The 16808-nt window shown below is 35.5% G+C and overlaps 1 protein-coding gene across 3 annotated transcripts in view; it reads right to left on the bottom strand.

The window, feature by feature from the left end:
• Positions 1–15292, bottom strand: part of Epc1 (enhancer of polycomb homolog 1) — an 88418-nt gene extending 73126 nt beyond the window's left edge. The window contains exon 1 of one of the 3 annotated variants that reach the window (XR_007349704.1): positions 14991–15292. Coding sequence is in view for 2 of the 3 variants with exons in the window: in XM_015483471.2 (XP_015338957.1) it covers positions 14991–14993 (3 nt within the window). In the remaining variant the exon portion in view is untranslated. The remainder of the gene's footprint in view (positions 1–14990) is intronic. The other 2 variants (XM_015483471.2, XM_015483472.2) reach the window with 2 other exon arrangements.
• Positions 15293–16808: the final 1516 nt, after the last annotated feature.

The following is a 16808-nucleotide window of genomic DNA, read 5'->3' as shown; positions in this document are numbered from 1 at the left end:
AGTTTTTGGTGCCCTCGTGCTGCCCCCTGCTGTCCAATGTCCACACTTACAGAAAGTTGTCCTAAACTTAACTTTTCTACTTCTTTATTCTCCCCATCAAAACCTACCTGGCCAGAGATTCAGAACGCAGGAGTTTTCCTCTAAGAGGCCAATGGGTTGACAGATAAATATCAGAAAGAGGCAGTTCCTTCCTAGTTGTCCTTCCAGAATTTTCTGGCCAGGTAGCCCAAGCGTTTGAGCTCTTGTTCTAGGAATGCTGAGTGACTTCCAGATTCCCTGACTTGAGATTCCAAACCCTCCCCGTTCTGGTTCACATCCCTGCTTACTCTGCTCACACTGGAGTGCCAGCTGTCTCCAAATGTCTCCTGTTTTCCCCTCCTCGCCTTTTCTCACGCTGCTTTCTCTACTTGGGATATCTTTTCTGAAGTCCTATATGTGGAAAGTCCACCCATCCTCCAAGGCTCCAGTCAAAATTTGCCTCCTCTATGAAAGTTATCCCCCTTCCCAAAACCTCCTCTTCTCTGTTCACTTTAATGAATCCTTTAAGGCTCAGCATGTTTTGTTTTTATGTGGTATAAGTTCAATAAAGATTTTTTTTTTAACGAGTGAAAAGGAGATAATAAAGAAAGGTTATCTGAGTTATTGACTTTTAATAGAGTCAATAAATGGAGAAAAGAATGAACCAGTCTAGGAAACCTCTTTAATACTACAAAATGCATATACCTGAATGGCTGATTTTTTTTTTTTTTTTGGATGGTACTAGGATTAAACCCATGTGTCATTAATGCTAGCTAGGCAAGTAATCTACCCCAACCTCCATCCCCAGGCCTGGGGTGATCTTTTAATTGCCACGTGCTATAGTTTGAATCTTAAGTGGCCACTGAGGTTCATGCGTTAAAGCTTTGCTCCCCAGCCTGGCACTATTGGGAGGTGGTAGAGTCTTCAAGAGGTGGGACCTAGTAGGTGGTCTAAGGACACTAGGGGCATGCCCTAGAGAGGGATTGTGGAACTCTAGCCCTTTCTTCATTCTGTTTTGCTTCCTGGCCATAGGTAAGCAGCTTTGCTCTGCTATGTGCTCCCTGCCAATGCCATCCAGCACCTCCACCAGAAGCCTAAAAGCAATGGGTCCACCTAATCATCAACTAGAATCTCCAAAACTGTTAGCCCAAACAAACCTTTTCTCTTTGTAAGTTAATTATCTCAGGTATTTGTTATAGTGTCAGAAAGCTAACCTATTTCACACTGCATAAGGTGTATTGTGATTTCTGAAGTCAGGAGTATCTATGAAAAAATTAATTTAAAGCATATGTTGAAATATATTAACTTATTATATTCTCAAAATAGTCATGTGAGGTAAGTAATATCACCTTTTTTTGGAAACTGAGTGTCTTGACAATTAAGTAACTGGCCCAAAGTTATACAAGGAGTAAAGAGGAGAACAAGGAAGTTGTTCCAAAGCTGTGAACCTGAAGTGTCCTCATAATGTCTCCAATGGGACTGTGTATGGAGGGACTTCTGTTTTTTAATTTCTAGAAGCTAAAAAACTTTCTTCAACAGAGGAAGCTTCGAAATTGTGACCACATAGTCACACAAGGCCAAGAGGGAGATCAGAGGCCATCTAGCATCTTTAAGAGCTGATCTTCCCACAAGACCAAATGGGAAGGAATACAGCGTTTTGCCAAGTTCAAAGTTCTTCACATTTAAACTTTAAAAAAAAAAGTTACATATTCTAAAAGATTAAAAAGTGAAAAATCCAAATATTTGTTATTTACTGTACTCACCTGTGTGGCTGAATGTTGATTCTAACCTGACTTGAAAATAGGTAAAGGTACGACTTAATATCTAAGTCAAATAGACCTTGAGAATACCTTTTAAACAAAAAATACAATGAATAAAAATAAGTCTCAGTACATCTCAGCAGTATCTGAGACAAGGACCTGGTTGCTTATTAATATGAGAAGGCACACCAAAAAATTCACTTTGGGGAGGGAGCACCCAAATTGTTTGAGAGGACAAAACTGTTTTCCTAACATGTAAGTATACTTTAACTTCAGCAGGATTTGAAATGTACAGTAGAAAGCACAGTAAATACTTTTTAAAGCAAACGTAAGTAACTGTACTGTTTAAGAACACTCGATTGAGTGGAGTCAGAGGTCAGCCTATGAGACTTTTAAGTAGACCTTCTAATTAAGTTCATGCATGATATTGGAACATTAAAGAGAACCCAGGAATCATCATCATGTGTACAAGTTAAATTTCTTAGATATGTAAAATTTTCTTAATTTCTTGAAAAATTTTCCTAAGTACCAAAGAAGGCAACTGTATAAAGTAAATTTATGAATTCAGTATAAAAAGTTGGGAAGTGTTTTATTAAGTAATGCTATCAATGAGACCACATTATTATTTAAAAGACTATGGCTTCTAAAACTTGCAAGATTTAGAAATATGGCAAGAGCCAGACACTAAATTTAAAAATACAATGCCTTTGAATATGAAAAAATTTTAAAAATTATATTATTTCTTCAAAAACTCAAATTAGGGATAGGGATATAGCTCAGTTGGTAGAGTGCCTGTCTTGCATGCACAAAGCCCTGGATTCGATCCCCAGCACCACACAAAACAAAAAACCTCAAATTAACTTTAGAGTAGTCCTTCAATATATAAGACTCATTTTTTTTTTTTTTTTTGTGGTGCTGGGGATTGTGCGTGTGAGGCAAGCACTCTATCAACTGAGCTATATCCACAGCTCAAAACTCACTGTAGGGGGCATCAAATAACTTATAATCAAACAGAAGTTATAGGATTGTTTTTCTTTCATTATTAGGCATTTCTTTTATTGCTTCACTCTACCAACTGGCTTTGATTGTCCAGTTATTCTCTCTCTCTCTCTCTCTCTCTCTCTCTCTCTCTTTCTCTCTCTCTTTGAGGGCGGGTGGGTACTAGGGATTTAACCCAGGGGCAATTTACATTGAGCTACATTCCAGACCTTTTATTTTTTATTATTATTTTTTTAATTATTATTATTTTTTTTTTTAGTTGTAGATGGACACAATACCTTCAATACCTTTATTTTATTTGTTTATTTTTATGTGGTGCCGGGGATTGAACTCAGTGCCACTGAGCCACAACTCCGGCCACTGAGCCACAACTCCGGCCCAAATTTTATTTTTTAATTTGAGACAGTGTCTCACAAAATTGCTTAGGTCCTTGCTAAATTGCTGAGGCTGTCCTTGAACTTGGGATCCTCTTATGGCAGCCTTCTGAGCTTCTGGGATTACAGGTATGTGCCACACTGTGCCCAGCCAGTTATTCTCTATTTAGGTTTGAACCTCACTCACTTCCTAGGAGATGAATTGCAGCTTTTGAAAGATGGGGATGAGAAATAGAAGCACTAGTCTACTGACCCTCTTTCCCCAAATTTGTACTAATACTTAGCTTCAATTGTCATTAATCTATTGTATCATTTAGCTACTCTTAGCTCTAGCTGCAGATTAGAATTTCAAGGACAGCGTTTTAAAAATACTTATGCCAAGAACCATCCAGACCACTTATATCAGAATCTCTTGGGATGGAGCACAGGCATTTTGTTTTTAAGTTTCTGGGTGATTCTATGTGCATGTTGAGAGCCATAGTTTAGTCAGAATGACGCCTGGCATTTTGCTAGAGGGAATGGTTGAAAGGTGACCCTGCTCCGGGAATAGGGCAGCTCCAGGGATTAGGGTGGATCCTGCTGCCTCAGCTCCCGCTACTTTGGAGTTCCCCTGGAGTTCTCTTGGGGTTCCGGGAGAATTGGCACGGAGCCCGATGGAGGGAGTGTGTTCCTGGGAAGTGTGTGTAGAGTGCCGGTGAGAGTTCAGGAATAAAGAGTTGCTGTTTGAACCTACAAGGCTTTGTGGCAGCTTGGTTATTTTGTGCCCAGCCAGACTGCGGCATTTGGTGGCCCATACGGGGAACGCCTGAAGCTTAGAGGTAAGTAAAATTGCTCGCCCCTGAAGGAGAGCGAAAGAATGGGTGACCATTTCAAAAACCAATGTATTCTTGTTTTTATTTATTTTGTTTTTATTTCAAGTTGCCTGTCCCTAGAACTTTCTCAGGCAAACTGGGAAAAATGGTTGACTCAAAGTTTGAAGTTGTTCGCCCCTGAGGAAGAGAAATTGTTAGAGGAAGGAGGCACCCCAGTAAGACCATGAACAGTTAGGGCATATGTTGATACAATACAAAAATGTAGCCCATGGCTTTTTAAAGAGGAGTTGTTGAATATATCACAATGGGACCATCATGGTATCCTGTAGAAGGATTTTTCTTCAACAAGAAAGAGATGGCTAGTTCTGTTTACTACACTTGTCTAAGATCTTGGTTTTTACAGACATCTGATTAATTTACAAAGCTAAAGTGTTGAAACATCAACCACTAAATATAAAATCAAGTATTCTTTACTTATTAAGTTACATAAGGTAATATATTTAAACATTATGTGTGTTTTCATAAATTGGTAAATGGAAAAAAAAGTTTAATATTGCTTTCTGTCTGTGTCTTTTCTGAAACAAGGTTACTAAGAGTTAAGATTCTATCAGGTGTAATTTATATACAAAGAGTATAAGAAGTTTCAGTTGGGTTTCAATTATAGTATTATAGTACCATAAAAAACATAAAAATATTTCATCTTATTAAAGTGGAGTAATTTGTCTAAATTCAGAAATTTTATAAGGGTTGTTTCAGAATGTGAATTTTTAAAAAGGGTTAATGGCTAAAAAAGAGATATAAAAAGATTCAAGATGTGGAAATATATTTTAATATGAAAGGCTAAAAAAAAGAAATGTTTCTAGATGAAATAATCTTTGTGTGGTAAAGTAAAAAGTTGTAAAATGTCTAAGTAAGTTGCAAAAGGCTTTAAAAGGTTAAATTGAAGGTGGTTAAGATGCCTTCATGGCGGAGGAAAGATTGCGTCATTCGAAGCCTAGTTAATCTTAAAAGCATTACTTTAAAAAAAACCCATAAAAATGAGAAGATAATAGGATAAAAGCAATTTGAATAAAGAAGATTAAAAATTTGAAGTGGAAAATTTTAAAGACAGAAGTACAGAAAGGTAAAAAAAAAAAGATAGAGAAGATGTAGGAAGATAGAAAAGATGTAGAAAGACAAAAATTTTAAACCCACAAAATAGGAAGCAAAAAAAAAAAAAAAAACTAGGAGAAAAAAAAAGCAACTAAGGGTGAATGTACAAACCTTAGAAGAAAACTAGAAGATAGAAACAAGATAAAAAAAATGGTTAAAAATGTCAAATAAAGGTATTTCAGATAAAAAATACAAAAAGCTAAGACAACTATTAGATACAGACATTCAAGATAGAAAAAGGTAGAAGAGAGAAGTTTAAAGTCAAATATTGGATAAAATAGAAGAACAAGAAGATTATTAGTAATTTTTTCAAAAATCCCATCAACTTTAATTTCTGGTGGTGCAGAAATTAGAAGTCTTGGATGAGGGTGTTAAAATTATAGACAAGAGCCAATTTAGAAAACGTTAAACTAAAAGAAAATTGGTTTAAAACCACATCAAAAAATTAAAAGGATGCATATAGGATATTTTGGAACATCATCCCTGAAGAAAAATCAGTTAATGTTTTACTTATATAGTTGAAAGAGCTCATCAAACTATTAAAATGTAATTATTAAAGCAAAAAGAGGGAATTGGAAAGGGGTATATATCCCCCAAAGATAAACTTAAAATAACTCTTTTTACTCTAAACTTTTTAAATTTGGATTCATCAGGGCTTAGTGCTGCAGAAAGGCATATGTGTCCAAAAAATGTACATAAGCCCAAGGTACTTTGGAAGGATATTCTAACAGGACAATGGAAAGGTCCTGACCCAGTGATTGTCTGGAGTAGGGGGTCTGTTTGTGTGTTTCCACAGGGAGAACAGCAGCTGATTTGGATTCCAGAGAGATTAACTAAAGCGATTTCTACAGACCAAAAAGAAGATGATTTGGCTCAAATCCATAACAGCTGATATTCAGAACTCCAGTTTGGCTATTCTTACATCTGCAACAGTGATTCTCCCACACCTGGAGGCTAATGAATAATGAACACCACTAAGGCCTATTTCAAATTTAAGAAACCTTGGGGCTTGCTTGTGGGAATGCCTTCAGACCCATTATGCAAGTTACAGGAAGAAGGATGGAATATCAAAAGAAGAATCAAACCTAGGTGGTAACCAGGATGCTTTTTTTCAACATCTATTTTATTATTGCCTTTTCCCACATCATGAAGTTCTATTTTATTTTTTGAGCTCATACAGACCTAGGTTAATGTTTTTCTGATCAGACTGTGGAGTTTTTAAACATTGCAATGGAGATTTCACCTGTGTAAAGCTACAAGGCCTTTACTATTGTCTTATGTGTTGTATGTTATGTGTGCACACTTCTGTTTTGTGTTGTATGTCTGTATGTGCATATGTCCATATATATGAGGAGTGCTCATGAAAAAATGGATCCGAATATTTTTTTTTATTCACGTGATTTAAATGGTTTAATTTAAATTGGGTAAATAGCTGTTGAGGATTGTTTTAATATGTGAACAAAAAAGGAGGTTAACAGATCTGTTTGTTTACTTTTACCTTTCCTTTTCATTATATTTAATAATTCTGTTCAGGATAATGTAAATTGTTTAGAAAATTGCTTTCTTTTAGTGCCTGCTGGAATGTTACATAATTTTTTTTAGCCATCATTGCCAGAATTCCTATCTTCATCCCAGTGCCGGTGAAGACAAAGATAAAACCAAACTACAGCTTCTGCGATAGCTATCACAACAAACTGTATAAACTGATGCATCAATGAATAATAACTCAGCAAGTGATGCTCAATCAAGGAGTCGATTTACTTTGAGAGGAAATGGACATATTAATAGATTTCTCTTCTTTGAACTGTTTGCAGAACTTGCCTGGACTATGTATCACTTGCATGCATTGTGAACTATCTGTTGGTGCAGCGAATTGTGGTAGTGCTGGGGTATCTTTGCTGATGGTGTCATCGGTGGTACAATTTTTCCAAAAAGAGCCGTCATTTGGCTTGGTGCCGTGGCATTTTGCATCCTCCTCCCTTCTGCTTGTGATGGTCTAAAATTTGGGGGCCAACAGAGGTGAGGCAAAGAACCTCACCCCCCCACACACACTAAACTGTGGCTCTCAACATGTGCAGGCAGAAGGAGCGGGTGTGGTCAGTAGTAGAGTGTTTGCCTATCATGCATTAGGCTGTGGGTCTGAGTTCCAGCACCACAAAAACATGAATAAATTCATACATATACACAGGCAGAGATGAGAACCACTGGTGCAAGAATGTGAGCCTACCACCTTCAGAAGGACCCAGGGCCATTCTAGGTGAATGCTACCCAATAGAACTTTCTGCAATCACAGACACATAATCCTGTGCTGTTCAGTATGGTAGCCACCAGCCTGGTGAAAGGTAGTGAGTGAGACTGAGAAACTGAACTCTAAATTTTAAATGAATTCAAATATAAAAACATACAGCCACATGTGGCAAGTGGCTATGCACTGGAAAACAAAAGTTTTGGAATTTTAGGCCACTTTATATGAGTCTATTATTAAATAGGTGCTGACTGATTCTTTTGTTATTAAATAGGTGCAGACTGCACCAGCCCAAACTTGCTACTCATGCCTCTTTGGGGTACATACCAGTTTCTTGACAAGAACTCCAGTAGTGTGGAAATATAGCTTGAAGCTTGTATTGGCTTCTAGAAAAACATAAGAACAGTGAATTTGCTGGGTTTTCCCTCATTCATGTTGACAACTTATTTACTGAAGAATGAGCAAAGGCCCTTCAGAACTAAAAATATTTAAGTCTCACAGGTTAATAATGGAGCAGAGAAGCAATTACACTCTTGGAAAGAGCCCTCTTCACTCCTTGGCATATTCTAGTGTTTTTCAATTGAGGGTTGTGATCTGTCTTGAAAGATGGAGAGTTTCCAGTGGGCTGTGGCAGTGGCCCATGTTTCAAAGCTAAATATAGGTCATGGGCATGGCAGCCTCCCTTCCTCAGTCTCATCAGAGCCATGTCCTGTTGATGAATGTGGGACATCAGTAGTTGGTGGGATAAAATCTCGAGGGAAAAAAAAAAAACAGCAAATGACTCAGATACAGAAGTACTTTTCAGATGGAGCTTCTATTTAGCAAAACTAAATCATATGTTTACTTACTTTTAAAAATAACTTGTAAATTATGGATTGCTTTTTAATTTTCATTTTTTCAACTTAAAAGACTTTACGAGGCCAAGAAAAAGTCTCTAGGGCTGGGGACTGTAGAGTACTTGCCTCGCATGTACAAAGTCCTGGGTTCAATCCCCAGTTATACAAAATAAATAAATAAATAAAGCTTCTAGAACCAGGCAGCATTCCAGACCCAAAATGGTTCAGAATCCCACCGGCCATTGCTTTTTTTTTTTTTTTTTTAAGTTAAAAACACAAACTTACATGAATTGTTGGCAAATAAATCTCAAATGTGGTATGAATACTGAAACATATTTATCATGGCAGATACCATCTGATTCTCTAGAGCTATATATTCTCCAAGAGCAGGCCTTGGACTAGCAGTATCTGTGAACTTCACTTAAATGATAAATTATGGTATAATGATGTATTAAGAATTGTAATTCAAAAATAAATAAATAATTTTAAAAAACACTATTTATTATCAATTATTGGTGCAAATTAATTGCAAAAAAAAATTATGGCTTTCTGTGTGATATTTACATAGTGCATAAAATGTACTTTGATCATATTTATGCCCCCATTACCCTTCCTCATTAGTTCCCCTTCTACTTTTATGTCCTTTTTAAATCATTATTCCCTAAATTCTACACATGAGAGAAAACATAAAATTTGTCTTTCTGAGTTAGGCCTATTTCACTTAACATGATATGATTTGCAGCAATATGCACAATGGCCTATGCAACTCTTAAAAATGCAAATTCTCACCTGTCCCCACAGACCTTCTGAACCAGGAACTCTAGGACCAGGGGCTCAGCAACCTGTGTTTTAATAAGGTCTCCAGGCAATTCCCATGCACGCTAAAATTTGAGATCCACTGATCTAGAGTGTAGTAAGACCCCCAAAAATGCCCAGAGGGAAAAGCTCCTGCAAATCCCAAAGTTGATAAAGACTGAAACACAAAATTGGCCTTATAAATTATGAAGTGCAAGTCAATATTCTATTTAGATCTAATGTTATGAATCATGAATTTAACCTACTTCAACAAGGATTTGACGAACCTGTTAGATACTTTTGTATTTAATTTCAGAAATTTATAATTTGTAAAAATCTAGCTTCTGAATTTCCTGAGATGTTCCTGAACAGATGAGATGAAGTACATGTATACTTAAGTCAACTCAACCTGCAAAATTTCAGATGCAAACACAGATAAACCAGGAGGACCATTACTCATTCTATGAAAAGATTATTAGATTTATAAAATAATGAATAAATTCACTGGAGGATTTAGAAGTAATATCATATGGCGCATTTAAAATGCATCAATTTACAAAATACAAATTTGTAAGTACCTCATTGTGACAGTGAGAAGAGGAGGTAAGAATGCAAGATCTGATCTCAGACTTCCCAGGTTCAAACACCAGGTTTTTCATCTACTATGTAACGTGGGCCAAGGCTCAGTTGTCCCAGTCTCTGTTCCCTTATCTGTAAAATGGGAATAATTGTCCTATCCCTTTTCCTGTGTGTGAGAATTTAAGAAACAAATAGAGGTGGCATTTAGACCACAGACTAAAACATAGTAAGCTCTAATTAAGTGTTGTTGTTTTGTTGCTTTTTACATTACCCAACCTGTGACTAGTCTGATCACTATGAAAATACATCTTAATGTTTCATCAGGCAAGAATGTTTATACAAAGCTGTTAAAGTTTATACAAAGTAAATAAGAGCTAACCATACTGAACATTAGATATCCAGCAGGTGTTCCACCTTTCCAAGTGTTCTTCCTTAGCCAAACCAATCATGGTAATTTCATTTTCCTTACGGTGATTGGTTTAGATTTGAGCATGTCCTATGAATCTGGTCGATGAGTTCTAAAACACCATTATGTTGTAGGGTTTTTGGAAAAAGATTTCTTCCCTTAAAAAGAGATGAATAAGAGAAACTCCTCATTTCTAAAATTACAATATAACTATATGATGCCTGGATTTGCAGCAGCCATTTTGTGACTATGAGGAAAGATATCACTGACATGATGTTAAATAATGGAATCTAATGAGGAACTTCATAATTGTTGAGCTACTAAGATAAATCTAGAACTGGCTTGCCTCCTAATTACTACTTTAGTTTAAATAAAAAATGTCTTTACTTTTTATATCAACTATCAATTAATTTTATGTTAGTATGAAAACAAACTAAACATATAACACATAACAACCTGGGACTTTATTCCTGAAGTCATCTTAAATCACACATATAGAATCCTTAAAAAATAGTTTCTTCTCCTTCAATTCTTCTTTATAGAAATAATGGTCTTGATTTCCTGCTCCATACCTGATATGCTGAACTAATTAACCATTAGTTAAATGTCTATTGATTTAATAAATTACTTCTTAAAAATTCATCTTAAAAGTTTCTGTTATGTATATATAATTACAAATTATTACAGAATATTTCAAAATAAAAATATTTTATTTCTAATATAATCTTTCAATACTAATTGTATTTCCCTGTTTTATCTTCATAGTTTATATTTACTTTGATGCTTATTGTATGGCAAGCTGAACAAAATGTACATCAAAGAAAGGACTGAGGGTATAGTTCACTGGTAGAGCATATCCTTAGCATATACAAGGTTCTGGGTTTGAGTGCCAGTACATAAATAAATAAATAAATAAATAAATATTAAATAATGTTCATCAAATGGACCTCAGAGAGATATGCCCCAAACTCCTACTGCCAGAGTGATCCTCGAAATTTTTCCAATAAGCCAATATTCTCTCTCTCATTTTGCAATAGGAATTTGCATTAGGTGACCATTTATTTATGTAGTGTCTATTTGGACTGTGAATTAAACATGAGAACTCTCCCCTCCCCAACCCAGTTTGTGACTATTAGGTGCACAAATTAGGTCCTTCAATGGAAGGACATTGGTGAAACCCTATGTAAACAAATTTAAATTTAAAACAATCTTTCCTCTATAGAAATCTTATCTGGCCTTTATTCCTTTATGGGAGCCCAACACATCTAAGCCCTTAGATTTAAAGTATCTTTAGAACTTTGAACCATACTGGGTTATGAACTGCCTGTGGGCAGGGACCCTTCTCTCTTTTTTTCCCTTAATCTTGTAACCCAGCATCTTAAAACATCACACAATAGGTAGGGGGAGGAGTAGATCTAGAACAAACACCCAAATAAAGATAAATGTCGAACAAATAAATTATAAAGCATGTTTTTATTTTTCTCAGAATGAAATCATCATCTTTGCTTAACTTTCCCTTTAGATTCTCCCTTTGAGAATCATTTTGGAAAGATCAACAAGAAAGTCATAGCACAAACACCATTTTGTATGTTATTTTCCTCTTCCTTTGCAAAACCAGGCTGGGGATTCTAGGATATCTGCATAGTCTTAAGGAAAGCAACAATGTGTCCAGGAAAGAGCAGAGAAGTGGGAAATACACACAAGAAATGAATAAAATGGAAAGCAAATACAATTTCGGATCTGTATTTAACTTGTTTTTGAAAGGGTAAAATTTTTTATTTTTCCTTCTACTGAAAAAGTTCATGCCAAGGTAAGACTAGATCAGTCCTGGCTCACATTTTCAGCATTTTGTGTTAAATCATCTTAATGTCTCTTAAGTGTTTTTTTCTTTGTTACCTCATCCCACCATTACCTGTTACCTAATAGGTCTGGCTAACCTGAAATTTCCTTAATATTTAGCAATACTCATGAATATAGGTATATAAAATAGGAAATTATATTGTTCATTACGTTAAGTCTTAATATAATTTTCAGCTTATTTTTTATTACTGACCAAGCTACCTAATTTGAAGTTCATTTTTCTGAGGTTTATTGTTTAGAATTCGATTTCAAAATTCTTTGGCGTCATTTCTTTTTTCTTTCTGCAACCTGTTTTTTGGCCACTCCACTCCTCATCAACCCCTCCCTCCAGCAGAGGGTTGGGCAGGATGAAAAAAATGACATGACATTTCAATATAGTCAATTCTGCTACTTGCTACTATGACTGATAAAACGTTGTACAAGAAATAAGTGAATACTTGTTGACCAAAATGACATTTGAGGATTTTTTAAAATATATATATTTTTTATTATCCATGGTCTAGCAACTGCTACTGAAAGATTGAGTTGGTTCTCTATAGACTCAATTTAATTAATAAAGGGGTTTTTAAATGACTAAAAATGTAATTGGTTATTATAATTCTAATCAAAATCACACTAAACTCATGGACTAAATGTCTATCTAAATGTTACCAATTAAAAAAATAGAATTAATGTTCCAAAGAATCAAGAGCTAAAATGAAGCACAGGTGGATTTTAAAATGGAGAATAATATAAAATAATGCATTGTTTTTGCCTTCTAGATTTAAGCCTCCTTACTTGCATAGTGATGTAAAAGTCACATATGAAGATTATCTTTAATATATATAACTATGGTTGATTTTTTAAAGTGAAGGTTTCACTATAATGGTTACTTCATAATCAATGATGTAATAGTCAATGATGTAGGAGAACAAAGAGCATATGGACTTCATGGTATCAGTTTGTTTTTTAAAAGGGGGGCTGCCTCATGTAAGCATTTTTAGTTTTCAGAGATTAAATAAAATGAAAAAACATGACCATTCTGAATAACAGAGTATTTTAGCAATAAATGTGTAGGAAAGTATATTTTATTCAGTAGATCAACTTCAGGGAACTAAACTCTCCAGCTTAACCAGGTTAGATAATATATTTACACCTGAAATATTTCATCCTATCAAGAATCTATAATTTTCAAAAACCGGTCTTGAAGTGGCATTTACATTCTATAAAGAGATAAAATGTAACAGGGAACATTTTCAAATCTTTATAGCAGAGTATAAACAAAATAGAGGCATAACATAATTATTTTTGAAGTTCAAGGAAAGAGGTACACAGATGATAAGAAATACTATTTCTAGTCTTTTAAACATACTTTTACTTCAAACTGTTAAATGATTAAATAATGAGAAGAGCATGTATACTGTTTCAAATATGAATAAAGCCATTTAGTTCCTCAAATTTGCATTCTTTGAAGAAATAATCTGTTCAGTCATATGGAGAAGGTGATCTAGAGTACTATTTCAGTTGTTTTTATTTTATTTGGCAAAATAATATGGTTCAAGGTATAATCACGTATTCCCCCACTTTCTTTTTGAACTAAGGACATACTTACTATCTTCATAAACAACTAAAATGTTTACTGAGACCAGTAAAATCTATGTCATACTGTAACACATTTTTGTTCTTGGGAGGCTTTGGGCCTAAGTGCCACATTTTTCTAATGAGATAACTCCCAATAAGAACAAAGATGGAAAAGATATTATCCTGAATTTAGACATGGGAACAGGAATATTTTTAAAGTTAAAAATCGTTGTGCACATATCCTTTAAAAAAATCACTCCAAAACATTTGCTCTTTTTAAAACAAGGGTTTACGTAAATTCAATTGAAGTATCATTTCAAAATCAAGCAAATAAGCAACAATGTCAGCATTATTACATGGCAAACTGCTAGAAAATCCTCAGGAGAGACTCAGAATAGTTATTTGAGAAATTCCTCGGTTCAAAACGAAATTCAACTTTTACAATGTTCAGGGAACTAAAACTCAAACATTCTGTTACATGAAAAGACACGTATAATTTTATAATACAAGGAAAATATAAAAATGTTCCTGAGGGGAGAGAGGATAAACTGACAGCTTATTATTGAAGAAGCTGATATAGAGATAATCAATAAGATCAGATAAAACACAACTGCAAACTGCATGCCATCCCTCATGTCCCCTGGACTGGTTGTGACGACATGTCTGCTCTCACCCTAGTTCACAGTTCACAGAAAACATTTAAATAACATAACCAAATAGATCCACTGACCAAACTGAACTTTCTTTAAGAAAATAAAGGGATAAGATAATAGATAAAATCTTGCCCCACCTCTTTTTTTCCTTCCTTTTTTCTTTTAGTGAAACTGACATAAATTGTTAAGGAGCACTACAGCGCCACCAACACAGATCAATGCAAAACAAAAAAGATCTCCCACCGTGTGCAAAAAGAAAAAAAAAATTAGAAAAATGCCCAAAATCACAAAATGTCTCCCAAATGTACCTTTTTTGGAAGAAAACAAGATAGATTTCCAAAGATTTCCTAATGAAGAGCTTCCAAGAAATAACATCATAGACTACAAGTTTCGATCTGATCAGCAAATAAAAGATCCACTATTTAGTAACAGCCATAACTTAATATAAACCCGGTTATGTCAATCTCCACCTTCATTAAACCAAGGGCAGCTTTTCTGTAGTTTGCATTCAAGTAATCCATCAGGAGAACCAAAATAGGCCTATTTTTTTAAAAACTACATCCACAGTTTGCCTGCTGATAATATAGTTCTGGACAAATTAGGTAATACATAATTTTTATAAAGAGGATATGCACATATTTGGCATTACCAACATTGCTGGCACAAAACAAGTCCATTTTGAAATATTTGAGTTCCCCTATAGTTCACAGCAATTAAAGTATAATTTCCATTATACATATTTAGCTTTAACAATGAAAAAAAAACTATTTTTTTTCTTTTGGTAAAAATTAACCACACAAGATTAGGTAGAACGTGCAGAGATCAAAGCTAAAGAAAAATACAAAGATTGGTTTGGGGAGAAGAAACACAATGAAAATCCTTTTTATCTGGTGGCTCCTTCAAAGATTTAATCCCAGAAATGTTTAAAATTACAAACTTACCATTAGTGGAGGCAAAGAAGAAACCAGTTCTTGAAAAAAAATTGTAACAATATAGGCAGGAGACTTGGGTCTCTAGAAAAAACAGCTTCCAGGCAGCATATGGATCTTCAAACATCTTTAAAATATTTGGTAAATAAAAAGTCAGACTTTCTTCCATGGTCGGTGGCTGAATGGGGTGGCTTCCCCCAGGATCTGTGGGCGTTTGGGAAAAATCGGAGAAATATCCACAGAAGATTAAAAGCCGAGGAGGCAGCGGCAGCCAGAAGACTCTGGGGTTAACAACTTTGCGATGGCAAGCAGGCGCGCGCTGATTGGCTGGGAGGGCAGTGTCCCTACAGTCTGCACTATCCCCCGCGGCCCCCGCCTCCTGCAGCTCGGAAAAAAATGCAGTGTGTGTGCCATTTTACACTGGGCTTTTAAAAGCACAGCCACCCGAATGACAAAAGTCGAAGCTCGCTATTAAGTGACACTGCAAAACAATAGCTCCCATGACTGCCTGTTAGCTCAGGAAAATGCCCTCCTCTGCACATCTCCAGGAACACTCTCGTCTGGATTGTAATGTGGGTTTGGATGGAAGAGAATAGTTGGTCTTAAGCAAATTGTTGGATCATTTAAAAAAAAGAAATGTATAATCTGGATACAAACATGGCCATTTAGCAACTCTTCCCATCAAAATAGGTTTGATTGGACACCCAGGTATGTAAAGAGGCCAGTCATCCTCGCACCAAATTCATCACTCCTTCAGCTCCTTCCTGAGAGCTTTAATAATTTGGAAAAAAAAAAAAAAAAAGATTTGTAAGCCATAATAGTTACCATTTGTACAAAAAGTAAATAAAAATAATGACTTTAATGGTTAAATTAGAAACAATAGGCATACTTCCTCTCTCCCCGCGCTTATAATTTGTGTTTCAAAAACCTTTTCTGGCTGACAGAATTCTACCACTCTGCCTTACAAACAAAATGGCTGTGGTACTGAGTTTTTTTGGATCCTCCCACTGTGCCTCCTCCCGGCCTCCAGGAAGTGGTAAAATTCCAAAATAAATACAGTACTAAAAGTACATTGTCGACTCTGAACTCGGGGCAAATCTTTGGTAGGGGGGTTTGCTGCTTTTTATTAGTTTCTTTTTCTTTTCTTTTTTATTTTTTTTATTGTTTTGAAAAGAAGATCAATCACTAGAGATTTACTTGACTGTAATTTGAACTTCCTGCTTTACATATTTATAAGGTCTTTCACCTATCTTGGCAGGCTTTCAAATTAAGTGGGCTGGGAAATTTGATGCTGTGTCTCTGGTCGTGAGCAGGGTCAGGTATTTGGAGGCTGCAACCGGCCTTTTAAATAAAGGCAACGTCTAAAAGAAATTAATGTTAAACGAATACAACATTATGATTGATTGTAAATGTAAAGTCACAAAAGTCAGAAAATATCAAAATGTGTCAAGTACTGCATATGTGTATTAATTGAACACATTCTGCATAAACTTTTTTGCCAACCAAATTTCTAATGAGCAGAAGACTTGACCATGTCTCAAAATGAAAAAGGTCCAGGAAGTGGGGGTGCATGCCAGTAATCCCAGCAGCCAGGGAGGCTGAGGCAGGAGGATCATGAGTTCAAAGCCAGCCTCAGATAAGGCAAGGCATTAAGCAACTCAGTGAGACCCTGTCTCTAAATGAAACAAAATAGTGCTGGGGATGTGGCTCAGGGGTCCAGTACCTCTGAATTCAAGCTCTATTACCAAAAAAAAAAAAAAAAAAGGAAGAGAGAGAGAAAGAAAGAAGGAAAAGGAAAAAGGGACTGGGGATGTGACTCAGTGGGTTAGG

Source organism: Marmota marmota, unplaced genomic scaffold (genome assembly GCF_001458135.2).
Source record: "Marmota marmota marmota unplaced genomic scaffold, marMar, whole genome shotgun sequence".
NCBI classification, from domain to species: domain Eukaryota; kingdom Metazoa; phylum Chordata; class Mammalia; order Rodentia; family Sciuridae; genus Marmota; species Marmota marmota.
The sequence above is the reverse complement of the archived record's forward strand: the minus strand, read 5'-3'. Positions and strand labels throughout refer to the sequence as shown.